This window comes from Delphinus delphis, chromosome 16 (assembly GCF_949987515.2).
Source record: "Delphinus delphis chromosome 16, mDelDel1.2, whole genome shotgun sequence".
In the NCBI taxonomy this organism is placed as follows: domain Eukaryota; kingdom Metazoa; phylum Chordata; class Mammalia; order Artiodactyla; family Delphinidae; genus Delphinus; species Delphinus delphis.
In genome coordinates, this window is record NC_082698.1 from 46140130 (window position 1) to 46163713 (window position 23584).

At 42.5% G+C, this 23584-nt stretch overlaps 1 protein-coding gene across 2 annotated transcripts in view; it reads left to right on the top strand.

The window, feature by feature from the left end:
• Positions 1-23584, top strand: part of ERCC6 (ERCC excision repair 6, chromatin remodeling factor) — a 76211-nt gene that overhangs the window by 9031 nt on the left and 43596 nt on the right. For both annotated transcript variants that reach the window (XM_060034648.1, XM_060034649.1), the window contains exons 4-6: positions 509-620; positions 5341-6064; positions 22197-22325. In XM_060034648.1, coding sequence (XP_059890631.1) covers positions 509-620; positions 5341-6064; positions 22197-22325 — 965 coding nt within the window. The remainder of the gene's footprint in view (positions 1-508; positions 621-5340; positions 6065-22196; positions 22326-23584) is intronic.

Consider the following 23584-nt stretch of genomic DNA (forward strand, 5'->3'; position numbering starts at 1 on the left):
TGATTGGGTAGGATACTATAAAGGACAGTCATAAATATGGTAGATTATCAAAGGTGACTGACTTTTTCAACTGTTTGAACATTTGTGTTTGTTTCTTATCCCTACAGCCTATTGACCTCATAGCCCATTGGCTGCTAAGGTCAGAAACAGAGAAATTCAGTGATTTACCCAGTGTGTAATGAGGAAACCATGTAGAGCAGTTCCACCTCCCAAGTCGGTGGAGAGTCAGTGCAGTGAACTTAGCTGCTCAGGCAGGTAGAGAGCTGTGCCGCCCAGTCAGGAGAGTGGGTGGGGACAGGGATGCTGCCCGATGGACATGCTTTGAGGGCTTCTTCCTGCTAGAAAAGTGGCAGTTATTCAAATAAGGTTTTCTGTAGTAATAGTTGTATTTGGTAATTGTTTTATTTTGCTCTTGATTAAAGTTTTTAAAATTTTGCAATGCTGTCGTTTGTATTTAACATTTAATCACTTCATTGCTGTTTTTTGTATTCAATATCTACCCATTAAGGAACAACAACTGAAGAAGATCACAGCAAAACAAAAACGTCTCCAGGCTATCCTTGGGGGAGCAGAGGTAAAAGTTGAACTAGATCATGCCAGTCTGGAGGAGGAGGATGCAGGTGAGGATACTGGGGACGGTGTCTCTGTTCTCGAATTGATGCCTGATGCCTCTCGTCAGTGGAGGGTGTCCCTTCAGTTCTGGCCTGGGTGTTGGGAAAAATACATTTGTTTACTTAGTGACAAAAGAGACACAGGAAAATTTTATTCTCCACACCTGTAGAAACAAATCTATTTTAAGTCTTATGGGGTTTCAGAGAAAGAAAGTAAATTTTTAACTCAGTCTAATGGAGGCTCCTGGTGTGCATTTAGTATTACGTCTAATAAATTAGAAATCTTAACATTCTTTTCTATTGATTTTGTAGACACCTCACATCTTGATTGAATTACGTTTTGTTGCCCAAGCATCACCCATGAACATTCCTAGAATTGCTTTTAAATATCTTTTGGGGACGTATCTGGCAGGCTTTCCAAGCATCAGTTCTGTTGTTCAAGAAAGGGCATCTTAATTCAGGTTATTTAATCCATGGCCATGATTTTGTTTCTATCACTGACCTGGATGGGCATCTTTTGGGAAGCCTTTTGGGAAGATGCATAAACTCTGAAACGAAGTATCTTTGTAGTCAGTGTGTGTGCATGTGTGTTTAGAAATTGTTGGTAGCTGTTCAGTTATTTACTAGTTGAAGTATCGATTTAAACCCTTCAGGCAGATATTTTCTACTAATTCCAGAAGTCTATTCAGTAAGACAAGAGAATTGTGAGAATTGAGGCATTGGAAAAAAATAACTATGAGATGTGCTATTAACGTCTCGCAGAATCCATTGGGCCTATGAGGAGTGCTTTCTGCTGCTGAAATGCCATATTTCTCATTGGTAAAAAAAACAATTGTCCTGGTCTGGCTGACTAGAACTCGCTGCTGCCTTTTGCTACCTGTTATTTGTTTGGTAAAACTTGGCCCAGGATTAATTGTTACTTCCCCCATCCAAAAGCTCCACTTGGCCTGTCTGTAGCAGCTGATACTTCCCTGCCTTCCAAGATCCATGTCTCTCTTCTGGTTTTCCTTTTAGCCTTCTGACCATTCCTGTTTAGTTTTTTTTTTGACCGGCTTTTCTAGGCTTATCTTAAATGTTGATTATTCTCAGAATTTCTTGCTGAGCCCTCTTCTTCTTTTTTATAAATTTATTTATTTATTTATTTATGGCTGCATTGAGTCTTCATTGTGGTGCGCGGGCTTCTCATTGCGGTGGCTCCTCTTGTCGCGGAGCACGGGCTGTAGGGCGCGCGGGCTTCAGTAGTTGTGGCGCACGGGCTTAGTTGCTCCGCAGCATGTGGGATCTTCCTGGACCAGGGATCGAACCCGTGTCCCTTGCATTGGCAGGCAGATTCTTAACCACTGTGCTACCAGGGAAGTCCTGAGCTGCCTTCTTCTTATACTACCTCTCCCCAAATAATCTCATCCATTACCTATGGCTTTTGTGGCCACCTAGGTTCTAGTATCTTATAAATCTGTAGACCTGTGGCCTTTTGCCCTTTTCCTGAACTCCTGGTTCCTATTATCCCTCTCCAGTGGGGCTCCAGCTAACACTTCAGACTCCTGGTCTCTCTTATAACCCTTCCTCCTCCATCCCTTCTGGGATACCTTCCTTCTCCGTGGTGCTCTATGCTCTGTTTGGTGGGGCAGGAGAACAGAGTGTCTAAGCTTTGTGTATCCCAGCTCTGTATCGCCCAGGTATAGACCTTGGCTACATTCTTTAACCTTTCCAAGTCTGCTTTGAGATGGGCATAAGCATAGTAGACCTTCATTTCTTTGCTCACATGCTTGCCTGAGGTTTCCTTTCCCCTGGTCTCCACATAGCGATCCGTTTCCTAATTGTTGTGAGGATTATCTGATTAAAGAATCCTTTCCTGGAATTAGGTGGGATAAACTTTGCAGCAGTTGGCTTTGCTCCTCTGATCTGGGATGAGATGAGTTGCTTGCTATCACCTTTCCTGTTCAGCATTGTACCTGGATAGTGTAGTAATGTAAGAAGAGAAATAAAACCATCATTATTTACAGCATATGTTATTGGTCGTATCAAAAATCTGAAAGGATCAATGGGCAGTCTGTTGGAATTACCATGTGAATTTAGCAGTGTCACTGGATACAAGGTCAATATATAAAAATCAGTCATATTTCTACATACGAGCAAAAGCAAAAAATAAAATTTAATAAAGATGGCAATTACGATCAAAATCAAATACCTGGAAATAACTCTTAGTAAAAAAAGGTAGTTTTCTTCAGCGCTCTCTACATTAAAAACTACAAAATGTCATTGAAAAATTAAAGAAGGCAAATAAATCGGGAGATACACCATGGTCATAGATTGGAAGATACAGTTCTGTCCACTTGTAGTTTCAGTGCAACCCCAATATAAATTACAGGGAGTTTTTTGAGGGAGAGGGTATAGAGTAGGAAGAGTAGGCTGAGGGTGGGTGGCACTAACAACCTGATTCTAAAATTTATATAAACATGCATTGGGTCAAGAATGGCCAAGGCAATCTTGAAGAAGAACAAAATACCCAGACTTATTACTAACCTATAGTAATTAAGACACAGTAGTGGCATAAGGATAGACAAATACACCAATGGGACAGAGTAGAGGGTCCAGCAAACAGACCCACCCATGTGTGGTCACTTGATTTATGACAGATGTGGCAGTACAGTGCTGTGGAGAAGAATCGTCTTTTCACTAAGTGTGCTGGGTTACTCCACATGAAGATAAAGTGAATATTGGCCCATTATACAGTGTACAAAAATAAATTCCAAATGGGTTGTAGATTTCACCGTTAAGGATAAAACAAAGCTTTTAGCATATAACAGAGGAAAACATTTTCATGATCTTGGGGCAAAGATTTAACAAGGCACAAAAACAAGGCTCACTGTAAAGGAAAAGATTTGATAAATGAACTATGTTACAACTAAGATCTTATGTCGCTGAAAGATAGCATTTAAGAGAGTGAAAAGGCAAGCTGCAGAATGGGAAAAGATGTTTGCAATATCTGTATCAGTCCAGGGACTTGAGTCCAGAATGTATGAAGAGCTCCTAGAAATCTTTTTTTTTTTTTTTTCCTTTTAAAGACAGACCACATATGAGAAAAATGGGCAAAAGATTTGAACATTTTCTTCACAATAGGCTACCCAAAAGATCAACAGATCTTACGTAAAGATTCCCTAGTTCATTAGTCACTAGGGAAATACAAATTACAGCCACAAAGTGGTACTACTCCATGCCTACCAGCATAGCTAAAGTGGAATGGCAAGAATGTGGACCAGTTGAAACTCTCAAACACTGTTGGTGGAACTTAAAATTGCTAGGACCACTTTGGAAATCGGTTTGGTGGTGTCTACTAAAGCTTAATATACCCAAAGAATTATATACATACATTACCAAAGAATGTGTATTGGAATGCTCGTAGCAACATTATTCCTGGTAGCCCAAACCTGGAAACTACCCAAATGTCCAGTAACACTAGAATGGAAAAATTGTGGTAGAGTTATAATAGAATACTAACAGCAATGAGAATCAACAAACTGCAATTGTATTCAGTAGTAAGTGTGACTCACCCAAGCATAATGTTGAACAAAAGAAACCAGATACAAGTACAGACATTCCCATTTCCATTAAGTTGAAAGCCAGGTACAACTTGTCTACCGTGTTAATAGGTCAGTCAGTATCTGGTGGGGTAGAAGCTGGGAGGCACCATGAAGGGCATATCTGGGGGTCCTAGTAATTTATGCTTCCTGATCTGGATGCTGGTGTTATGGGTTTGTTTTCTTTCTGAAAATTCACTGAGCTGTACACTTAGGATGTGTGCACTTTCTGATGTATGTTTTTCTTCAGTGCACATTTAATGAAAAACTGCACTGTGCTATTATTGGCCTGCAAGAAATACAGATTTTAGAATATGGATGCCTTCCTATTAAGCCTTTACTTCTTTTGGTATTTTGGCTATGGGTAAAGTAATTTTGCTAGAGATTAATTTCAACTAATGAAAGAGGGATGATCTCTGGGTGGCTTTCTGTTATTATGGCATAACTTCCAACTTTAGTTCATCCCTTCAGTCAGTTAACTTCGCACATCTAACACGGTGCTGTTGAGTGGACCTTTTTGCAATAGTGGAAATGCTGTCTGTGTTGTCCATTATGGTAGCCTTTAGCCACATGTGGCTATTGAGCGCTTGAAATGTGGCCAGTACCACTGAGAGAATGAATTTTCAACGTAAATTTAAGTAGCCATATGGTGACTCTCCTATTGGGCGGTGCAGAGGCAGCATTTATGTTTTACCTATTTAGGTGCATGCTGATTCTTTAGATGTCTGTTTTCAGTTCTGCTGTCTCTTGTATTTAAGTCCATCTGAATGCTGGTATTAGCAGTGACGTGGAAACTTGGGAGATTGCTTCCTCAAGGGCAGTTGATAAGGAAACATGGTAAAATTTCTCTGTATGTTACATATGACTGGGTCTGTCTTTGGATGCACAGAAAGTATATTGATAATGCAGTGTTTTGCGAAAAGTTATTGAGAAGTTACCGTTCTGAATAGGAGTATACTAAATGCGGCATGAATGCTATCGTAAATTTCACTCTGTTCTTCACATACACTACACTTTAGTACGTCATCTACTTTAGTACGTCAGTGATTTTTTTTTCTTTTTTTAATTTATGTATTGAGTAGTGCACATATCCGTTGTTCTCTTGGAAAGTTTTGTGCTAGTGCCCAACGTGTTGTCATCCCTCTTTTCAGAAGCAGAGCCGTCCTCCCTCGGCAGCATGCTCATGCCCGCTCAGGAGACTGCTTGGGAAGAGCTCGTCCGCACTGGTCAGATGACACCTTTTGGTACCCAGATCCCTCAGAAGCAGGAGAGAAAGCCCAGAAAACTAATGCTCAACGAAGCCTCAGATTTTGAAAAGTATTTGGCAGATCAAGCAAAACTGTCCTTTGAAAGAAAGAAGCAAGCTTGTAATAAAAGAGCAACTAAAAAAGCCCCGGCCTCGGTCACTTCTGAGCTGAGCTCAACGCTCAGTGAAAACAAACCAGACAAGAGAGGCAAAGTTCTCTCGAAAACAGATGAGCGCTTGAAAAAACACATCAAGAAACTCCAGAAGAGGGCTCTTCAGTTCCAGGGGCAGGTGGGATTGCTGAAGGGAAAGAAACCCTTGGAGTGTGATGTGAGGCCAAAGGCAGAGGGAGACTCTGAGGATGAAGTGTCCGAGTACTTGCCCACGGAGTGGGAGCAGGGGGAGGCGGCAGGGACTGACCTGTCCGGGGAAGACACCGACTGTGACCGGAGACGGGTGCTCAGTCGCCAGAAACGGCAGAAGAAAGTCACAGTGCAGGAGATTGATGATGACTTCTTTCCAAGTTCTGGGGAAGAAGCTGAAGCCGCAGGAGGAGGAGGAGGAGGAGGTCGGAAAGTAGTGAGATGCCGAGATGATGGAGATGAAGATTATTATAAGCAGCGGTTAAGGTCAGTCTCCAGGGATTGTACTGCTTGCTTTATCGTAGGTGGTAGGTTTATTAATAAATGAGAGTTCTAGTCTAGCGTAATATATTAGACCTCCATTCATCCAAAGGTTGGACTTCCTGCAGTCTTAGCCTGCTAGAACCATCAGAGCCCCTGAGTCCTCGATGGAGCTCACCCAAGATGCTTCTACTTCGGGGTCTTCATTGAGATTTGAGGGCAAGTCTAAGAAGAAAAGCTTAGGGGGAGGGCTGGGCAAGAGGCATGCCTAGGACTAAAGCAGGAGCTGTGTGGGTGGGTGGGAGAGTGGGTGCCCTGCCACAAGGGGCAGGAGGAGGTTGGCTTGTGTAGTGTATGTTGGGGTAATTTTAGGAGACTTTCCTTCAAAAAAGAGCTGAAATTTAAGTTTTAGTGTATGAAAGAATAAGCTTGCTTTCCTAAATCCCTCCTTCCTTGTTTTGAAAAAGTGGTTCTCTACAGAATTTCAACAATACCGTGCCAGAAATGGGCTTCCTATGCCCAGCATACCCTTCCTGTGCCCTGTCTTTTTTTATGCTAGAGACTAACTTTGGCTTCTTATTTCCGTGAATTTTTCAGTGTCTGATGTAAGTAAGTAAAAGGAAGGTGAACACTTTTTTTTTTTTTTTTTTTGCGGTACGCGGGCCTCTCACTGTTGTGGCCTCTCCCGTTGCGGAGCACAGGCTCCGGACGCGCAGGCTCAGCGGCCATGGCTCACGGGCCCAGCCGCTCCACGGCATGTGGGATCTTCCCGGACCGGGGCACGAAGCCGTGTCCCCTGCATCGGCAGGCGGACTCTCAACCACTGCGCCACCAGGGAAGCCCAGGTGAACACGTTTGTTTGTGGAGTCCGCACTGCATGGTGCCACACGTCTTCTGAGTCAAGAAAACCAGTGTGTATGCTACAGTCTCCACCGTGTCCCACGGAGCATGACGTTGTGCGACTCAGGTCTCACGCCTTAGCTTTTTAAGAGTGCCGCGAGACTCAAAGGGATGCGGGAATCTGCTTAACAGATTACTTTTTTAATACTTGCTCCCAGGGTGGCTTTTTCCCCCAGTCCTCAACAGTTTTTTCTTGTTTCTCAGGGTAGGGAGACCTAGTTTATTATAATTCTTGTAGCTTTCCACTGGCCTTTGCGAATGAAGATTGACCTGATGTTCTTTTCTTCTGTTATTTAGAACTGCCGACGCCCTACATCCAAGCTGCCACATACATCCTTTTAGAAGCAGGTGCAGCATAGTTCTTTTCACCAGTGATTTGAGTACCTGCAACCTAAGTCCAGGTCTTTAAGAGAGCTGTTACACTCTCACTGTGGTAGTACCTTATGTAGCAAGACGGAGTTGAGGAGTGGCTTAATGTTTGTCATTTCTCATTGTAGCTTGCACATCTGATATCTGTAAAGTCTGAACAGTGAGTGGCATCAGTCTTTTTCTTGACTATTGTAGAGAATTAATAAAAGTGTTGGACTTCCCTGGTGGCGCAGTGGTTGAGAGTCCGCCTGCCGATGCAGGGGACGTGGGTTCGTGCCCCGGTCTGGGAGGATCCCACATGCTGCGGAGCGGCTGGGCCGGTGAGCCATGGCTGCTGGGCCTGCGCGTCCAGAGCCTGTGCTCCACAACGGGAGAGGCCACAACAGTGAGAGGTCCGCGTACCGCAAAATAAAATAAAATAAAATAAAAGTGTTAATCTCAACATATTGATTATAAGTGGAATGAATATTCTTCCCCTTAAATTGAGTCAATATTAAATATATTTTAAGTATATCAGTATTTTGATCAAGAGCAATTATTTTGATTGAATTTTAAATACAGGTTTAGTTTAAATTCATGGCAATAAGTTTTTCTTAATAATGTTAAGATTGTAAAACTGTTATTTCCAAAGCCATATTAGAAGTCAGTTTTTTGCTCAAGTTATAGTAAAATCTCAAATGAATTTTGGAAATATCAATAACTCCAATTGCTACCAAAATACTATAGCTCTTAAAATTTTATAGCTACAGTTATTAAGGTAGATAATTGTTAAATTGCAGATATCCACATTGAAATGTTTATACTGCATCTCCTTTGGTACCCTTTGGATTGGGGGATGTTAAAAAAACAAAATGCTCAGGATTGAGAAGCATATTAAGAATATTTTAAAACTGCCAGTCACTCTATACTTTGTTATTTCTTGTTGTTGATCTTTGTAGACAGAATGAAATTGTAATGGTATCCCCTTGAGGGAAGAAAAACACTTTAGGATTTCTTATCTTCGCACTGGTTTGTTGATGGATAAGAAGAATAAAGCCCCATATAGTTTACAACATAGAAAATGAGTTTTTCCTAATGGTTAGAATTTAGGAATATGTACCCAAGGTAGGTACCTTTTGGACTTAAATATGTGTTGGTTATAGCCCTGTTGATTATAATGCTGTTTTGAACCCTTAAAAGTGAAAGTGGGCGACTCCTAGATATCTCACCCCCTTTATTCTCTCCACTTGGAGAGTCTTAGGTCTTTCATTAGCTCTAGATTAGTCCTAACTAGGTGTCTTTAGTTTTAGCTGACGCTCAGTGGGAATTTCCTGTCAGGCCTTTTCTACAGCTCAACCTTTTCTGCATCTGGATAGTAGATGATCCTGCTTTCTCTGACTTAGCCCAAGACCTCAGATCAGTCTTGGAAGTTTTAAGCATCTTTTAAAATGCCCGTGTATTTTGCCTTTCCAACATTTTTATCCTGCTTTCTTCTCTGTTCTGTTGCATTTGGAGGCTGTCTGCTCAATGGTGTTCCCTGATTTTCATACCTTTGATAATGTACCGTGATGGATGGGCCACTTCTTAGAAGCAAATATTCTGTCGTTTCTTATTCATGTCAATGCTAACAGATCTTACAAAGCATCCATTATTTTTTATTTTAATTTTGGGGTACTCACGTTTCCATTAGGGTATGACTCTCAGTTGTGAGGTCTTCCTTAAAATCTATTGCTGCTTTAGAAAGCTAGGGTCTGGGAGCTCCAGGTGCCAAACACTTAACAGAAATGACACACATTCAGTGTTGGGTGATACATGTCCCTGGTGAGCCCAGAGCGGCCTAGAAGACCAAACATTTCATACGTGCACCTTTCCCCGCCAGGTGAACAGAGATCTGCAATCCCGGTTCCCTCAGTGTAGTTGGTTCATTTTCCAGTTGAGATGTGAGGTCATCTCCATTGCTTCATCTTTGCTCTCACTGCATGAATGCACATCTCCATTCTAGGACTGGCGTCTGGGGGTTCCTGTGAGGAATCTGCAGTCTTTTAGGGGACGTGGGCACAGATGGGACCTAACCAGTGTGCAGGGCATAATGAAATCAGACTGAGGTATTTGGGGAAGATTTTGTGGAGGACGTTCATCCCAGCACTGGGCCTGGTCTGTTGGGTCATTCAGATATGTTGATATGGACCTGAGGATGCAGGTTAAAACTTGCCACATTTACCCCCGAACTTCAGGTGCATCACTGAACAGGAAAATACTTACATTGCTTTGGGGGCACGTTGTTTCCTCAAGGGTCTTGTCTGGATTGCTTTGGGTATTGGCATGGTGGCCATGGTCTGCAGAGGAGTCCGGTTGCTAAGCTGCCACTTCAAGACAGGGAGGGCACAAGCCCTTGCCTTTGCCAGCCAGCTCCCACCTTTGGCAGTGGTAATCTGTCCGGGGGAGACTGAGGCCTGTTTGGCTTCCCTGGGAAAGAGTGCCGCAATCCGTTGGTGATGTCTACCTTGGCACGGGGACAACAGGGGGAAGCAAGCAACATGCTGTTTGCCAACAGTGAGATATAACACACAAAAAATGTCACCAACTTATGCCTCTTTCCCCAGCAGTGGACATACTGCTTGGGTCGGACTTGCAGTGTAGGTCCGTTGACACCCCGAGTGAGAGGATGCACTTCCAAATAAGGTCTGTCTCCTGCTGGCACGACTAGGGAGAACATTTATAATTTGACTTAAACCTATACTCTGAATCTCTCCTTTCTATTTCCATTTGCCAGCCATGACTGCTTAAGTTGCTAACCTAACAGCTGTATTTTCTTGGCAATGAGCATAGACTAAGGCAAAGATTCCCAGCCCATGGGCTGATCCTGCAGAATCACTGGGGGCTCCACCGTTGGAGGTGCTGATTCAAAATGTGTACGTGGGACTACCAGGTGGTCATTTAAAAAGGCTTTCCCAGGTGATTCTGAGGCACCGGCATGTTTGGGAACTACTTTGATATATATAAGTGGACTTTATATATTCTCTTCCTTTCTGAGGCCGTAAGTTTTGGCAGATTGAGTTTGTATATCATTTTCTCTAAATTTTATGTACCCTGCACAATTGTGTTTACATAGGAGAGGGCCTGGGCAGGAGCTTTGGGGCCAGTTTATTCAGCTCAGTGCTGTGTATAATAGTTCATCGGGTTCTTACCAGGGTGTGTGCTTGAGAATCCCCTGGGGAGCACCTTTAGGGCTCAGCCCGGAGCAGCAGGAGCTGGGCACTGCACTTGGGCTTTGAGCTCCCACTAATTCTGAGGTGAGGTTGGTAGCATTCTTCCTTATCAGAGGCCCTTACGATGCCCCCATTTAGGAAACCTTTGAGGAGGTTGGAAAGAATTGTTGGTAAGGATGTTGGGATTTGAGGATGTAATGCTCAACTCTAGCCCGAAGTTAGCTTGGTATTGCTGCCGGGATAAATCCCCACCACCCCCCCTCCTCAGTCAGTGGAACAGTAGAATTTAGAAACAGACTCTTCAGTAGGTGGTGCCTGAGTCACCTCAGATTATCTGGTACTTTGGGCCAAGCTGCTGAGATCACAGCCTGAAATGGATTTGAACTGGTACCTCCAGATAGTTTGAAGGCTTCCCGTACCCTGCTCCTGACCTTTCACTTTTGATAATTCCTTGTTTTTTGTGTGTGTGTGTGTGTGTGTTTTTTTTTTTTTTTTTTTTGTGGTACGCGGGCCTCTCAATGCTGTGGCCTCTCCCGTTGCGGAGCACAGCCTCCGGATGCGCAGGCTCAGCGGCCATGGCTCACGGGCCCAGCCGCTCCGCGGCATGTGGGATCTTCCCAGACAGGGGCACGAACCCGCGTCCCGTGAATCGGCAGGTGGACTCTCAACCACTGCACCACCAGGGAAGCCCCCAGTTCCTTGTTTTTTAATAGTGAAATTGTGATAATATTAAGATAGAAAAAACTACCTGCACCTCTATTTTTTTATATTTCATTCCAGCCTTTGATCCTATGCATATATATCTTTCAGTTGTTCTAATTATAGTAGGCTGCACAAACACTTTATCTTGGCCCTTTCAGGGTGATCAGTTTGCCCATGATGTCACTGGTTGAGAGCTGGGATTTGAAGCCAGGACCGGGTTGTGTAAACGGCGGTTTCCTTTCATTTGTGGAATTGGGCGGAATGGGCAGTACCTATGTGTGGCCACATGGTGGTGCCAAGAATCAGAACATAGCTGCCCCTACCTCCCTGAGCTGGAGACCAAACCCTAGACCCAAGTCAGCTGGGTAAAGATTTGGGGAGATTGCTAGGGACTCTAGAAAACTTGACTGATCTGGTGTGGATGGGCATAGCATTTGCCTCGTGGTGTGGTGTAACTCGCGTCTGTAGTCATGACACCGGTTGATGTAACTGGCTTCTAATACAGTTTTGTCGTTAGTGGTTTTTCTTTTCTTTTGCCCCATTTTGAACTTTATTTACCGTGAATAACTTTGAGTTAAAAAAGATCAGGGCTTCCCTGGTGGCGCAGTGGTTGAGAGTCCGCCTGCCGATGCAGGGGACACGGGTTCGTGCCCCGGTCCGGGAGGATCCCACATGCCGCGGAGCGGCTGGGCCCGTGAGCCATGGCCGCTGAGCCTGCACGTCCGGAGCCTGTGCTCCGCAACAGGAGAGGCCACAACAGTGAGAGGCCCGCGTACCGCAAAAACAAACAAACAAAAGGTCAGATGGCTCCATTCATTGTGTAAATCTTACAGAGTATCTTCTAAGCCCCCGTAAGACTTAATCATCTGGGAAAATGGTATCTTCAGCACCCTGTCTCTTGAGCACTGTGGCTTCTGTGGCCAGGGGCGAGTTGGATCCTGGTTTGGAGGGTTTAGCTGTATACATGCATAGTTCTAGGAGGGGAAGGCTGTCGGTATTTTCAGATGCCGAAATGAGTAAAGCTGAGGAGGATGAATGTTGAAAAAAGCCTCTTGGATTTGAAATTTGGAGACCCTGAGCAAGGGTGGTATCCGTGGGTGAGGGAGGAGGTGGTTACGAGAGCTAAGATAGCCGACATTAGTGAGTGCTTACCACTTGGCAGTGCTTCGCTGTATGTGGCTCTATTGGCTTAGTCCTCACAGCGCCCTAGGAGATAGGAACCTGAGCCGAGAAGGCTGAAGTCCTTTGCCCAGGATAGCAGCAAGTGGAGAAGCCGGTGGTTTGGGTCAGGAGGGAGTGGCCTGTCAGTGTGGACTGGTGCGGTGGGCTCAGAAAGCGTGGCCTCAGTGATCACTTTCTCCCATTGCTTGATGAGGACCAAGCCCACACTTTTGCAGGCCCCATTCCTTTGCTTGAAACGGCGCTGAAGGCCATGCCTCCTAGAACCACAGTCTCAGCTGCTCTGTCTCCATTTTATTGTTTTCACCGAGCCTCTTCCTCTTCCTTTTGCCTAGAGCCAATCCCTTTGCAGCGCGATCGTCCCATGTTTATCCTTCAGTTGCATCTTTGTTTGTGCTGCACATGGATTCAGGTCACACTTAGGCAAAGGCCAAATTATTGATACAGTGTAGAGCTTGATTTGCTTGTACTTTTAAGAAAAAAAAACAAAACGCAGATCATTTGATTTCTAAAAATCTGAATTTGGTAAAAATTTAGTCTAGGTTTGATCCAGAAACTAAGTATAATTATTTGAAGATTGTTCTTGTCATCAGTTTCTGGGAGTTGATTTCTTTCTCAAGAAATAAACTTGTGTTCTTTTCTTCTTCTAGGACTCTATATTTTAAAGAGAGAAGAAAAAGTTAACTCCCTTTAGGACTTTTCTTAGCATCCTGGCTTCTTCTAAATGACGAAGCTAAGACACAAATGAAGACTAATTCTGCTCCGTGCTCTGCACACACCTCTCATCCTCAGCCCCAGTGCATAATTGTCTGCATCAGTCTTAATTTACTCTGTGAGATCTGGACTCCTAACTGAGAGTATTTCATCTGCTCAGATGTGCCAATTAAGTCCACCAGATAGACCATAAAAAGGCAGATAAGAAAAGTAAAACACTGAGTATCTCAATTTAGCAAATTAGACTAATCTGTAAGGAATTCTTAGCTGTCTGTAATAGAAAACTTATTGCACTACAGAAATGCAAACTATATTAAATACCCAGCTAGGTGCCTTGAGTATATTTATAAAAAATCAAATTGTACTCACTGTGCTTCTGTTGTAGAATTTTTTCATGGATATTGCAATAAGCGGAGAACGATCCTGAGAGTGAAATTTCACTCTATATTAGAAATGATTTAACTGTATGATGTGTGACTTTTCCCTCACAATCGCTACAGATCTTGGTGGCTCTTACAACGTAAGAATGAAAACAGAGCAATAAGGTCAGTTGTAAATTTCAAACAGCAAAGTAAGTGACTTCCTTGAAATTTTGGAGAGGGCACGTTCATTTTATTCATATATAATCTTGGGCTACTAATATTTGATAATTCCCATTAATAGGTATATTTTGCCTTTTTTGTAGGTTGGTGTAGGCATTTGAGTATAGGCGATACCTCCTTTTATTGCCTTTCGTTTTATCGTGCTTACAGATAACTGCACTTTCTACAAATCGAAGGTGTGTGACACCCTGCCTTAAGCAAGTCTATCATTGCCATTTTTCCAGTAGCGTTTGCTCACTTCATATCTCTGTGTCACATTTGTAATTCTCACAGTATTTCAAACTTTTTCATTATTATATTTGTTATGGTGATCTGTGATCAGTGATCTTTGACATTACTGCTATGACTCACTGAAGGCTCAGATGATGGTTAGCGTTTTTTTGGCCAACCATTTTTTAATTAAGGTATGTACATTGTTCTTTTAGATATAATGCTGTCACACACTTAATAGACTACAGTCTAGTGTAAACATAACTTTTTTTTTTTTTTTTTTGCGGTACACGGGCCTCTCACTGTTGTGGCCTCTCCCGTTGCGGAGCACAGGCTCCGGACGTGCAGGTTCAGCGGCCATGACTCACGGGCCTAGCCGCTCCGCGGCATGTGGGATCTTCCCAGACCGGGGCATGAACCCGCGTCCCCTGCATCAGCAGGTGGACTGTCAACCACTGCGCCACCAGGGAAGCCCCAACATAACTTTTATATGTGTTGAGAAACCACAAAATTCATGTGACTAGCTTTATTGCAATATTTGCTTTGTTGCGGTGGTCTGGAACCGAACCTGTGATATCTCCAAGGTATGCCTGTATATCGGTTTGTCTGGTATTAAGTGTATCTTACGTGTTTGTTCAGCCCAGATTACCTGTAGTCAAAAGAATTACTAAGCTGATTTTACTATTACTTGGAAAAGTTGGCAGGTGTCCAGTGAAGAGTGAGTTTTGACCCACTCTGCACAGTAGCGAGGTGGGGAAGGAATCATGTTATCGTACAAAAACGAAGGCCGTCTTTCCTCTCCTCAAACTTTTTTTTTTTTTTGCGGTACGCGGGCCTCTCACTGTTGTGGCCTCTCCCGTTGCGGAGCACAGTCTCCGGACGCACAGGCTCAGCGGCCATGGCTCACAGGCCCAGCCGCTCCGCGGCATGTGGGATCTTCCCGGACCGGGGCACGAATCCGTGTCCCTTGCATCGGCAGGCGGACTCTCAACCAGTGCGCCACCAGGGAAGCCCATCTCCTCAAACTTTTAGCACTAATGTTTTTTGAGACAAATTTGAATTGAAGTTTTATAATTTGATTTGCTCTTGTGCAGTTGTTTTCATTTTTTTTTTGTATAGCATTTCATTTTCATTGTATAGCATTTAAAGAGGTGATTATTGACCTTTTGGCTGGTGCTATGAGCAAAGGGGTGAATTTTGGAAGTTTGAAAATACTTTTTGAGAGGCAAGATTATGCAACAGTTAGGAGCACAGACTCCGGGTTAGAATCTTCACATTGGTGATCTTGAGCAGGCTGCTTTACCTGTCCCTGCCTGCCTTTCTTTAATTGTGAAAAAGGGATTAAGAATAGTATCTGTCTCATAGGGTTGTAAGGATTAAATTATTTAATACATGTAAATACTTAGAACAGTGCCCAGCACACAGTGAGCATTGGTAGCCATTAGTTGTTATTATTACTTAGAGTTTGTTTTCTGCCTCTAAATTTAAAAAACGTATACATAATATATATGTATATATAATTTCAAAACACAGCTTGTCCAGAGCTAGCCAGTGTTACTTAAGGAGGTAATATATGGCATAGGGGGTAGAAATCACAGGCCATGGCGTCAGAATGCCAGTCTCCCCTAATAGCTATGAGGTCTTGTATATCTCCCCATTTGTATATGGGGATCTTAGCAGTACCTTCTTCAAGGGTGATAGGAGGATTACAAAAGGTAATACATCTAAGATATTTGGCAAATGTCAGACAATCAACAAATATTAGCTTCTCTTGTTATTTGCATGCCCACTAGGTAAAACATTTACTACAAAGATTCCATCAAGCCAGTAAGAGGGTCTGTGAGAATCATGAGGAAGAGCTTATATAAATATTGATATGTATGAAGATGTGATGTTCTTCCAAGGTAAAAAGCACTTTAACAATTGTATGTAATATGCACAGGCAACTCATTAGCTGTTATAAACTTAGTGTTGTTTGATGTTAGGCTTTTCTTACCTCTAATACATTTTTTATTAGTATGATTAAGGTCCACTTAGTGATAAAATATCTATATGACTATAAGTACATTATCAGTAATTGTTTGGGGAGAAATAAAAAATTATTTCTCCTTTGAACAAACTAGGGGTCACTAGACATCTGCCCAGGGGGCATTCTTCCAACCTCACAGCCTGCTTATTGGTTCTGAGTGTGGATAGGTCAGGATTACACTTTTGTTCCTCACAATTTTCTCTGTTCTGAGGTCAGTGTTCCAGATGCTTCTCTCATGCCTTATAAGGCTTAGTTTCCACATTCCTTGCTGTACTAGGTGTGTAGGACATTGTGCCTAGAGTGACCATGATAATCTTGATCTTGACTGATAGTACAGGTGCAGTAGCATGATGGCCTTCTAGACTTGGGGGCTGCACTTAACTCCTGCCTGCCCAAGATTGCGATTCCAAGTGTTTTGACATTTGTTACTATTTATTCACGTTTAACCTACAGTTAACTAAAATTTCTCAATTTTACTTTTTTTTGTGTAATCTCCTGCCCATAATTATAAGATAGTATCTGACATGTATGTAGTATTAAAAAATAGTTTCTAAAGGGTATAGTATACATATTATCTCATTTAGTCCTATAAGGACCTATTATTTGGCTCACTGTGGTCGAGGAGACAAATACAGTGGTGTTAAATGATGTTTCTAAAGTTCGGACCTGCATCTGGTTTTCCCTTCTCAGTGGGTATCTTACTAGTTATGGACCTGCATCTGGTTTTCCCTTCTCAGTGGGTATCTTAAATCTGTGCTTTTTGCTGGGTTCTGCTCTAATGGCCGCCCCTGGAGTCTGAGGGACTATAGGAGTTAGAAAACCTCCCAGTAAGTAACACACTCACCTCATTTTATTTGGTTGCAGCTGTGACTTTTATATGTATGGATTAAAGAAAAAGATGAAAGTGGGAACACTAGAAACATTATTTCCTTTCTAGTAATGTAAATATAGGGCTAGTTAAACTTCTTTTTTCCTCTGCTAGAAGATCAAGTCTTTCATAAAAAGTTGAACCTTTTGCTCAGCCTTTCCCACCTGGTCTAGGGAGGCTTGGACCCAAACTCAGGACTCCTGATTTCTTCCAATCAGCTGGTGTGCAAAAACCAGTCTTGTTGCAAAGTGAATCCCCTGGGAACCCCCCAAAAACAGACATCAGGGCTTGAAAATAACTTACAAAATTTTTGTCATTCAACATAGTGAGCTTAACCTCCTCTCCTTTTTTTTCCTCCTTATAAAATTCTAAATTAAGCACCTGGCTTTGCAGTCACCCTTTGCCAGGCCTCATTCTTTGCAGTGGGCCCAGCCACGTTTAGGCAGTGGCTACAGCTCGGAGCAGTACTTTAAAGTCACATATGTAGAAGGGGTAGGAATGCAGCAGGAGGCAGGCCCTAAAGGAGGTAGAACGGGACGTTTCTTGAACCCATTTCTGAGGGACCCACTTTGACCGTTTTCAAGCCATGCTTCTCTACCCCTGGTGTCTTCCTCATCCCTAGCCCAATTCAGAACCTCATTCATTCATTCCCTGAGCATTTATTGAGCATCTTGTGAGGTGGGCATTATACTAGTCTCTAAAGATACAAAAATGACTGAGACAGTCTCCCCCAGTCTAATGGGGGAGACAGATACGGATTTCAAAAGATGCTAACACTCTGGTAGGTGCTAGCGTTCTAGTGGAGACGTCAGGTGTGCCCAGGTGCCATGGTGTTAGGAAGGCACCTACTTGGAGGATGCGACGCCTAACTGGCCGGTCAGGGATGGCTTCTTCCAGAGGTGCTACTCGGGCAGAGCTCTGAAGGGTACACAGGTGTGTGGGGGAGAGAGGTTGGGGACAGTACGGGGCATGCACATGCACAGAGAGGAGGCTCTGAATTTCAGCACAGTGGCAGCTAGCTGTGTTTTTCTGCCCTGGCATTTTTGAACATCCTTGAAATGCTGGAAATTCTCCTTCGAAAATAAATTAACTTCTCAGGTGTATTCTAAGGGTTCCATCGACAAGGCGTGCCTGTAGGTTACAACTGAAGGACGTATGTTTCTGGTGCAGTTCAGCTGACTGTGCAGCGTTGCTAGCAGTTTGGCCCTGGGTCCACGTTGCTTCTGACAGATCATTATCGCAGTATCAGCCCCAGGTCCCACAGCCTGGGCTGATTTCTCATTCCTGCGTGAGTGTGGCGAAGCCAAGGAGCATTTGCCCTGCCTGCATCTGATTGGAATTGTAAGTTTATGTTTATTACTGGGTTCTCCTCTGAGTAGCTGCCAGTGGAGTCGGCAGCGGGCTGACTACGGCAGCCGCGTGGGGAGTTGGAAACCCTGCCAGAGAACACCAGGCCCACTTGGTTTTATGTGGCTGCAGCTGTGACTCTTACATGTGTGGCTCTTTTAAAACGAGAGGAAAGAAAACATGAAAAAGTTATTTCTTTTCCAAAAACGTAAATATTGGACTATTTACCCCCCGCCCCCACTTTTAAAATCTGTTATCTAGCTTATTTGTCGAAAGAACAGAATTTAGACATTTCGAGGCCATTTCAGAGTTTTAAGATTTCAGATCACTGGGGTCCAGATCTTAATTTTGACCTGCCCCCAACCAGTTTTAGGTCATTCTGTAGCTATCTTTCTGTTACTGTTGCATTAAACGTGGCCATACTTCATGACAATTTACTGTTTACAAATCTGTTATAGAACTTTTAAATTGAGATATTCCAGCAGATACCGTCTGCTGACTAGGTGTCGTTACTCATGGTGATCATGCTATTCACAGTCATTTACTGAGCATCCGTTTACTATCATAGTTTTTGTGCAAATATACATGTTCAGGAGTTCCGTCAAGCATTTGTGGTGCGTTGCGTTATCACATGCAGATTGTATTGGACTATACATTGCCTCTGTTTCTTCCTTTGTAAGTGAACATTATAGTTCACTCAGGGTTGTGTGAGGATTTCGTTAAGTAGATATGATTATATATAATAACATTAATTCATTAAGCACCTGTTATATTCTAGGCTTGTGCTAAGTGCTTTCTATGTGGCACCGCATTTAATTCTCCCCTAAATCCAGTGAAGTACATGCCGCTGTTCCCCCGTCTCAGAGTCGAGGAAGCTTAGATGCTAAAGAGGTTAAGTTGCTTGCTGAGGGCTGAAGTGCTAATACATGGCAGTAGAATTTGATTCTAGGCCGTCTGAGTCTGAGGGTTTGGGCCTGTGCTCACTGCATGTGTCAGACCCGCTTTATTCATCCCCCTTTACACCTGCTGGCCGGACAGGTCGCTTGGCCTGCCAGGCTGTAGGACCAGCGAGTTAAGCACACTAAAGAGGGCAATTTTAGACCCTGGTAGCATCTGGGATGGGAAAGGCATCTGTTTCTCTCAGAGTTCAGGTGAATCTGGCCCTCCTCCACCCCCCATAGTGTGCCACGTGGTACTTCTTGTCAACCAGCACTTGGTGCTGCCCTGCTTCAGCGTGCGCGGGTTAGACGGTCAGGTCTCTTGGCTGTAAACCACATGAGGAATTACTGCTTTCTATACCAGGAGAATCTCTTAGCCTGAGCCACACATGCATGTGGTTTTGTAACCCTGGTACTCTCTGTCTTTAATACGTGTATATGATTCTACTGGGGCGATTTGTCTTTACAATGATACAAATACTTGTAGGCAATAATGATTTTTCCCCACCACCTTTAGTCATCTGTTAGCCAAACTGAATAAACATTTGTCTCTTTTCATCTTTCTTTACAAAGCGGAAGGCGCTGGAATGCAGTCATTTCTGTAGTGGCTTATGTGGTTTCCTAGGTGCTGTGTGTTCTGTGGCGACATGATGCCTGTATGTTTTAGAAGGGAGGGAGGAGGAGGAAGCTGAAAATCTGTTGAAACAGAGTGATGCGGTGGGAAATTTAACAGCCACAAAGACTAACTGGCTAAGTCTAAGGCAATAGCTATCATTTATCAATGAAGGGTAATGTGTGGTACTCTTGTATGTAAGGTATTTCACGACCTCATTATGTCAAACTTGTTAAGCCAGGATCTTCTGTTTTTCTTTTTCTTCCTGTACAATTATTTTTGAGTAGTTGCGCAATGAAGTATTCTTAAGTGGCTGTGATAGGTTTTGTGATTTTTCCACAAAATTTGTATTATCCACATATTCGCTAAAAACAATTATCTTATAATATGCAGGTGTTTGGTTCTGAGCTCTGATGGTAAGAATGTGGGTACTGAGGACTGTCTCATTATCTGACATTGCCTGCTTGCTAAACTTCAGATAGTGAGAAGCAGGAATTCAGATATATACATTAGGAAAACGTTTATACATCATTTTGGTTTCTAAGTTCCAATGGTAAGGGTTACCTTTATACCAGGGTTTCTCAACTTTGACACTACTGATGTTTGAGACCAGATAACATTTTGTTGTGGAGGACTGTCTCGGACGTTGTAGGTTGTTCAGCAGCATCCTGGCCTCTACCTGCTAGATGCTAGTAGTGTTTCTCCCCTCCCCCTCAGCAGTTGTAACAACCAGTTATGTCTGCAGACATTGTCATGTTACCCTGGGGTGGGGGTGAGGGGGTTGCCCTCGGAGGATGGCCAGATTGCCCCCTGTTGAGAACCACTGCACTTACCTAAATTTGTAGATAATGTGGAACTCAGAAGAGTAGCAGAGACTATTATAGCCACTTAGAGGTATTTCATTTCATCAATTGCATGGTGATTTTAAGGAAGAAAAATACAAATAAAAGGGAGAAAGAGATCACCTTTAGAAGTTAAGCACAAAAAGGCCATTACATTTTTCCCATAAGAAGACTGTCACATATTAAACCTTATGGTTATGTGACAGCTATTTCCTTAGACTTGGCCATATACTGTCTCTTTCGTTGGCTGTTCTCTGGAAATCACCAGCACTGCTTATTTATAGGTTCTCTTAGTGCCCTGCGAAGCAGTTTCAAATCACCAACCAATTCTTCCTTACTGATCCTCAGCTAGCCCTTCCTTTCCTTATTCTGAAGAGCTGAAATTTTCAACAAGACCAGAATTTATCAGAGGACATGCTTTAAAGGTCCTCCAGCATCTAGTGCACAGGGCTGTGTTTGGCCTCTGTGCTGATTTGGTAGTTGGTGCTGGAAAACATACCGTTCCTCCAACTGGGCAGGGTGTGCGGTGTTATCCTTCCATGTTCTCCTTTACCTTCCCTCACACTTTCTCTATTACGCCTGCATAGTCAGTGGCAGGGAAGTGCCTTCTTATTGTGTTGCTGTTCTCATTCCCTTCCTGTGAGCTTTTTACTTGGAAGGCATTTATCTGTGTTATTGTTTTATTTCATTTCCACCATTTTGTGAAATTCAAAGTGTCAGTTGCATGCATACTGAAAAAAGCCATCCTTTTATTATGGAAGTGACTAGAATATGAGGCTGTTGACTTTTTTTTTCCACTTGTGACCCCAGTGTCCATTATAGTTATATAGGTGCAAAATTAGTCTGGCTAAACAGCTGCACCTTCCCAACAGCCTTGCTGTATTGCTAATACTTTCAGATCTTCAGACGTTTCTTTTGTTATGCATACATGGCGTCACCCTTCTGAAATATAAATGTTCATCTTATTTCGCATCTGAAAAGCATCATAGAACTAAATTTATAACTTAGGTTTTATTTAGTGGACACATTTTTTCCTCAGTGGTATAATTATCAGTCCTTTATATTGTTGATGCCTCCCCTTAATTAAGTAATCAGTATATGAATCTGATATATAGTAATTTTGACCAAAAATTTGCTTTATGTTCAAGATGTGCTGTTTTATGCTATGACCATCATATCTTTAGCACAGAAATAGTAATTATAAATAAAATTTACTTCTTCTTACGTTGTCATTTTGGAGCTATGACGTTTAGTATCTATAAATTTAGTTATATTGAAATTTTCACTGACTCTTTTCTAGAATTAAGTTCATATATCTTAGGAACTAGCAGAGAAATTTTCCCTTTAGGGTATGCCAGGAGAGGAGCAAGTAGTTTTGATAATGAAATGAGACCTTACAGGAATATTTCTAGAGCAGCTATAATAATTCAAATGAGAATTGAATTGAGGAGGAAGGAAAAGAGAATCAGTTGGTTTTTTTTTTTTCCTTTGAATATCAGTGTTTTGGGTAATGATGGCAGTAGAAAGCTAAAAGACTTCAATTTTGTCTGTTTTTTCCTATGTATTACTTAGAACTATCTATTTTAACCTGGTTTGGAACCAAAATAATGGAAATGTGGTTTTTGTTTTCACGGTAGGAGATGGAATAAACTGCGACTGCAGGACAAAGAGAAGAGTCTGAGGCTTGAAGATGATTCTGAGGAAAGTGATGCCGAATTTGACGAAGGTTTTAAAGTGCCGGGTTTTCTGTTCAAAAAGCTTTTTAAGTATGTGCCATGTGTTCCTTCCTTTACATCTGTCATCAAGCCATTGTGTACAAATTAATATTTTAGGAACTACATAGTACTTACCTGTGGGCCCTTAAAGTACTTGCAGCAATTTATGGCAAACACAGATACTGTCAAATGAAATTTTAGCCACATGCTGTTCATTAGAATTAGACGGTAATAAATTGACTAACGTGCGCATCGGGTATGTTTATAAACTGATGACTCTGTGTGGACCTGTCTCAGCGGACTAAAAGCTACACATTAAAAGCTGTCTACATCGAGTTCTTTTTTTGTTGCCGTTCTTAGCAATTTTAAGGGGCCAAACCTCTAACTTCTAAATCAGATTAAGAAGACTTGCTTATTAAAATCAATATTGGAGAGGTTTTTACTTCTATATTGAAATAAAAAACTGCGTAGAGATTAGTTTTCTGAGTGTCCTATACTGTACCTAAGGGTGTAATACTTTTGAGCTGACCAGATGTGTATGTAAACATTTCCTGTAGATGTTATTCTGATACCAAAAGAGAAGATACAGGCAAACAGCTTCAGGGTTGCGTTGCTGTTTGAAACTATGTTTCATATGTCAAGTGGCCCAGGGTTGCCTATAACCGGATGCCCTGTGATAGATGCGTGCCTATAGCCTACAAGGTCCAGGCGAGTCTCCGTGATGAATGTAAATACTGAGCCACGTTGTCAATCTCAGTCCTCCTGGGATTTACTAAACAAGGTGCTTTAGGAAGGCTTCCTCGATGCATATAGGAAGTTAAAGCATTAAATAGCTTCTTTCTGTCTCTTGTATCATCACTTGGTAGTCGGGTGCAGGATGTAAACTTCTTTCTTTGAGATGGTTATGTTTAATCTCCTTCATAGATTCAGCTGTCAGCCATGCCCTAAACTTGTGCACGATGTCTACTTAAAAAGAGCATGCTTTTTATATTTCCTCTCGAAGAGCTTTTATTATAGTTTTAATTTTTCTCCTGGGTTGGAGGGGACAAAGGGAGTGGTTATTTTATCCCACTAAACATAATAGGAAAGCTGAATCCTAAATATGTGAACTGTCTTGGTTGGGTTGCCGTACTGGACAGGAGAACTGTAAAGAAGTTCAAACCTGAATCTCGAGTAATTTCTGTAGATGTTTTATAGCCTGGGGAGGTGGCTACTGTGTTTATTGCTTCTCCCAAATGAAAATTTAACTATGGAAAGGTACATAAAGATAATATTTATTGGCAACTCTTTTCATCTTCTCTAAAGTGATT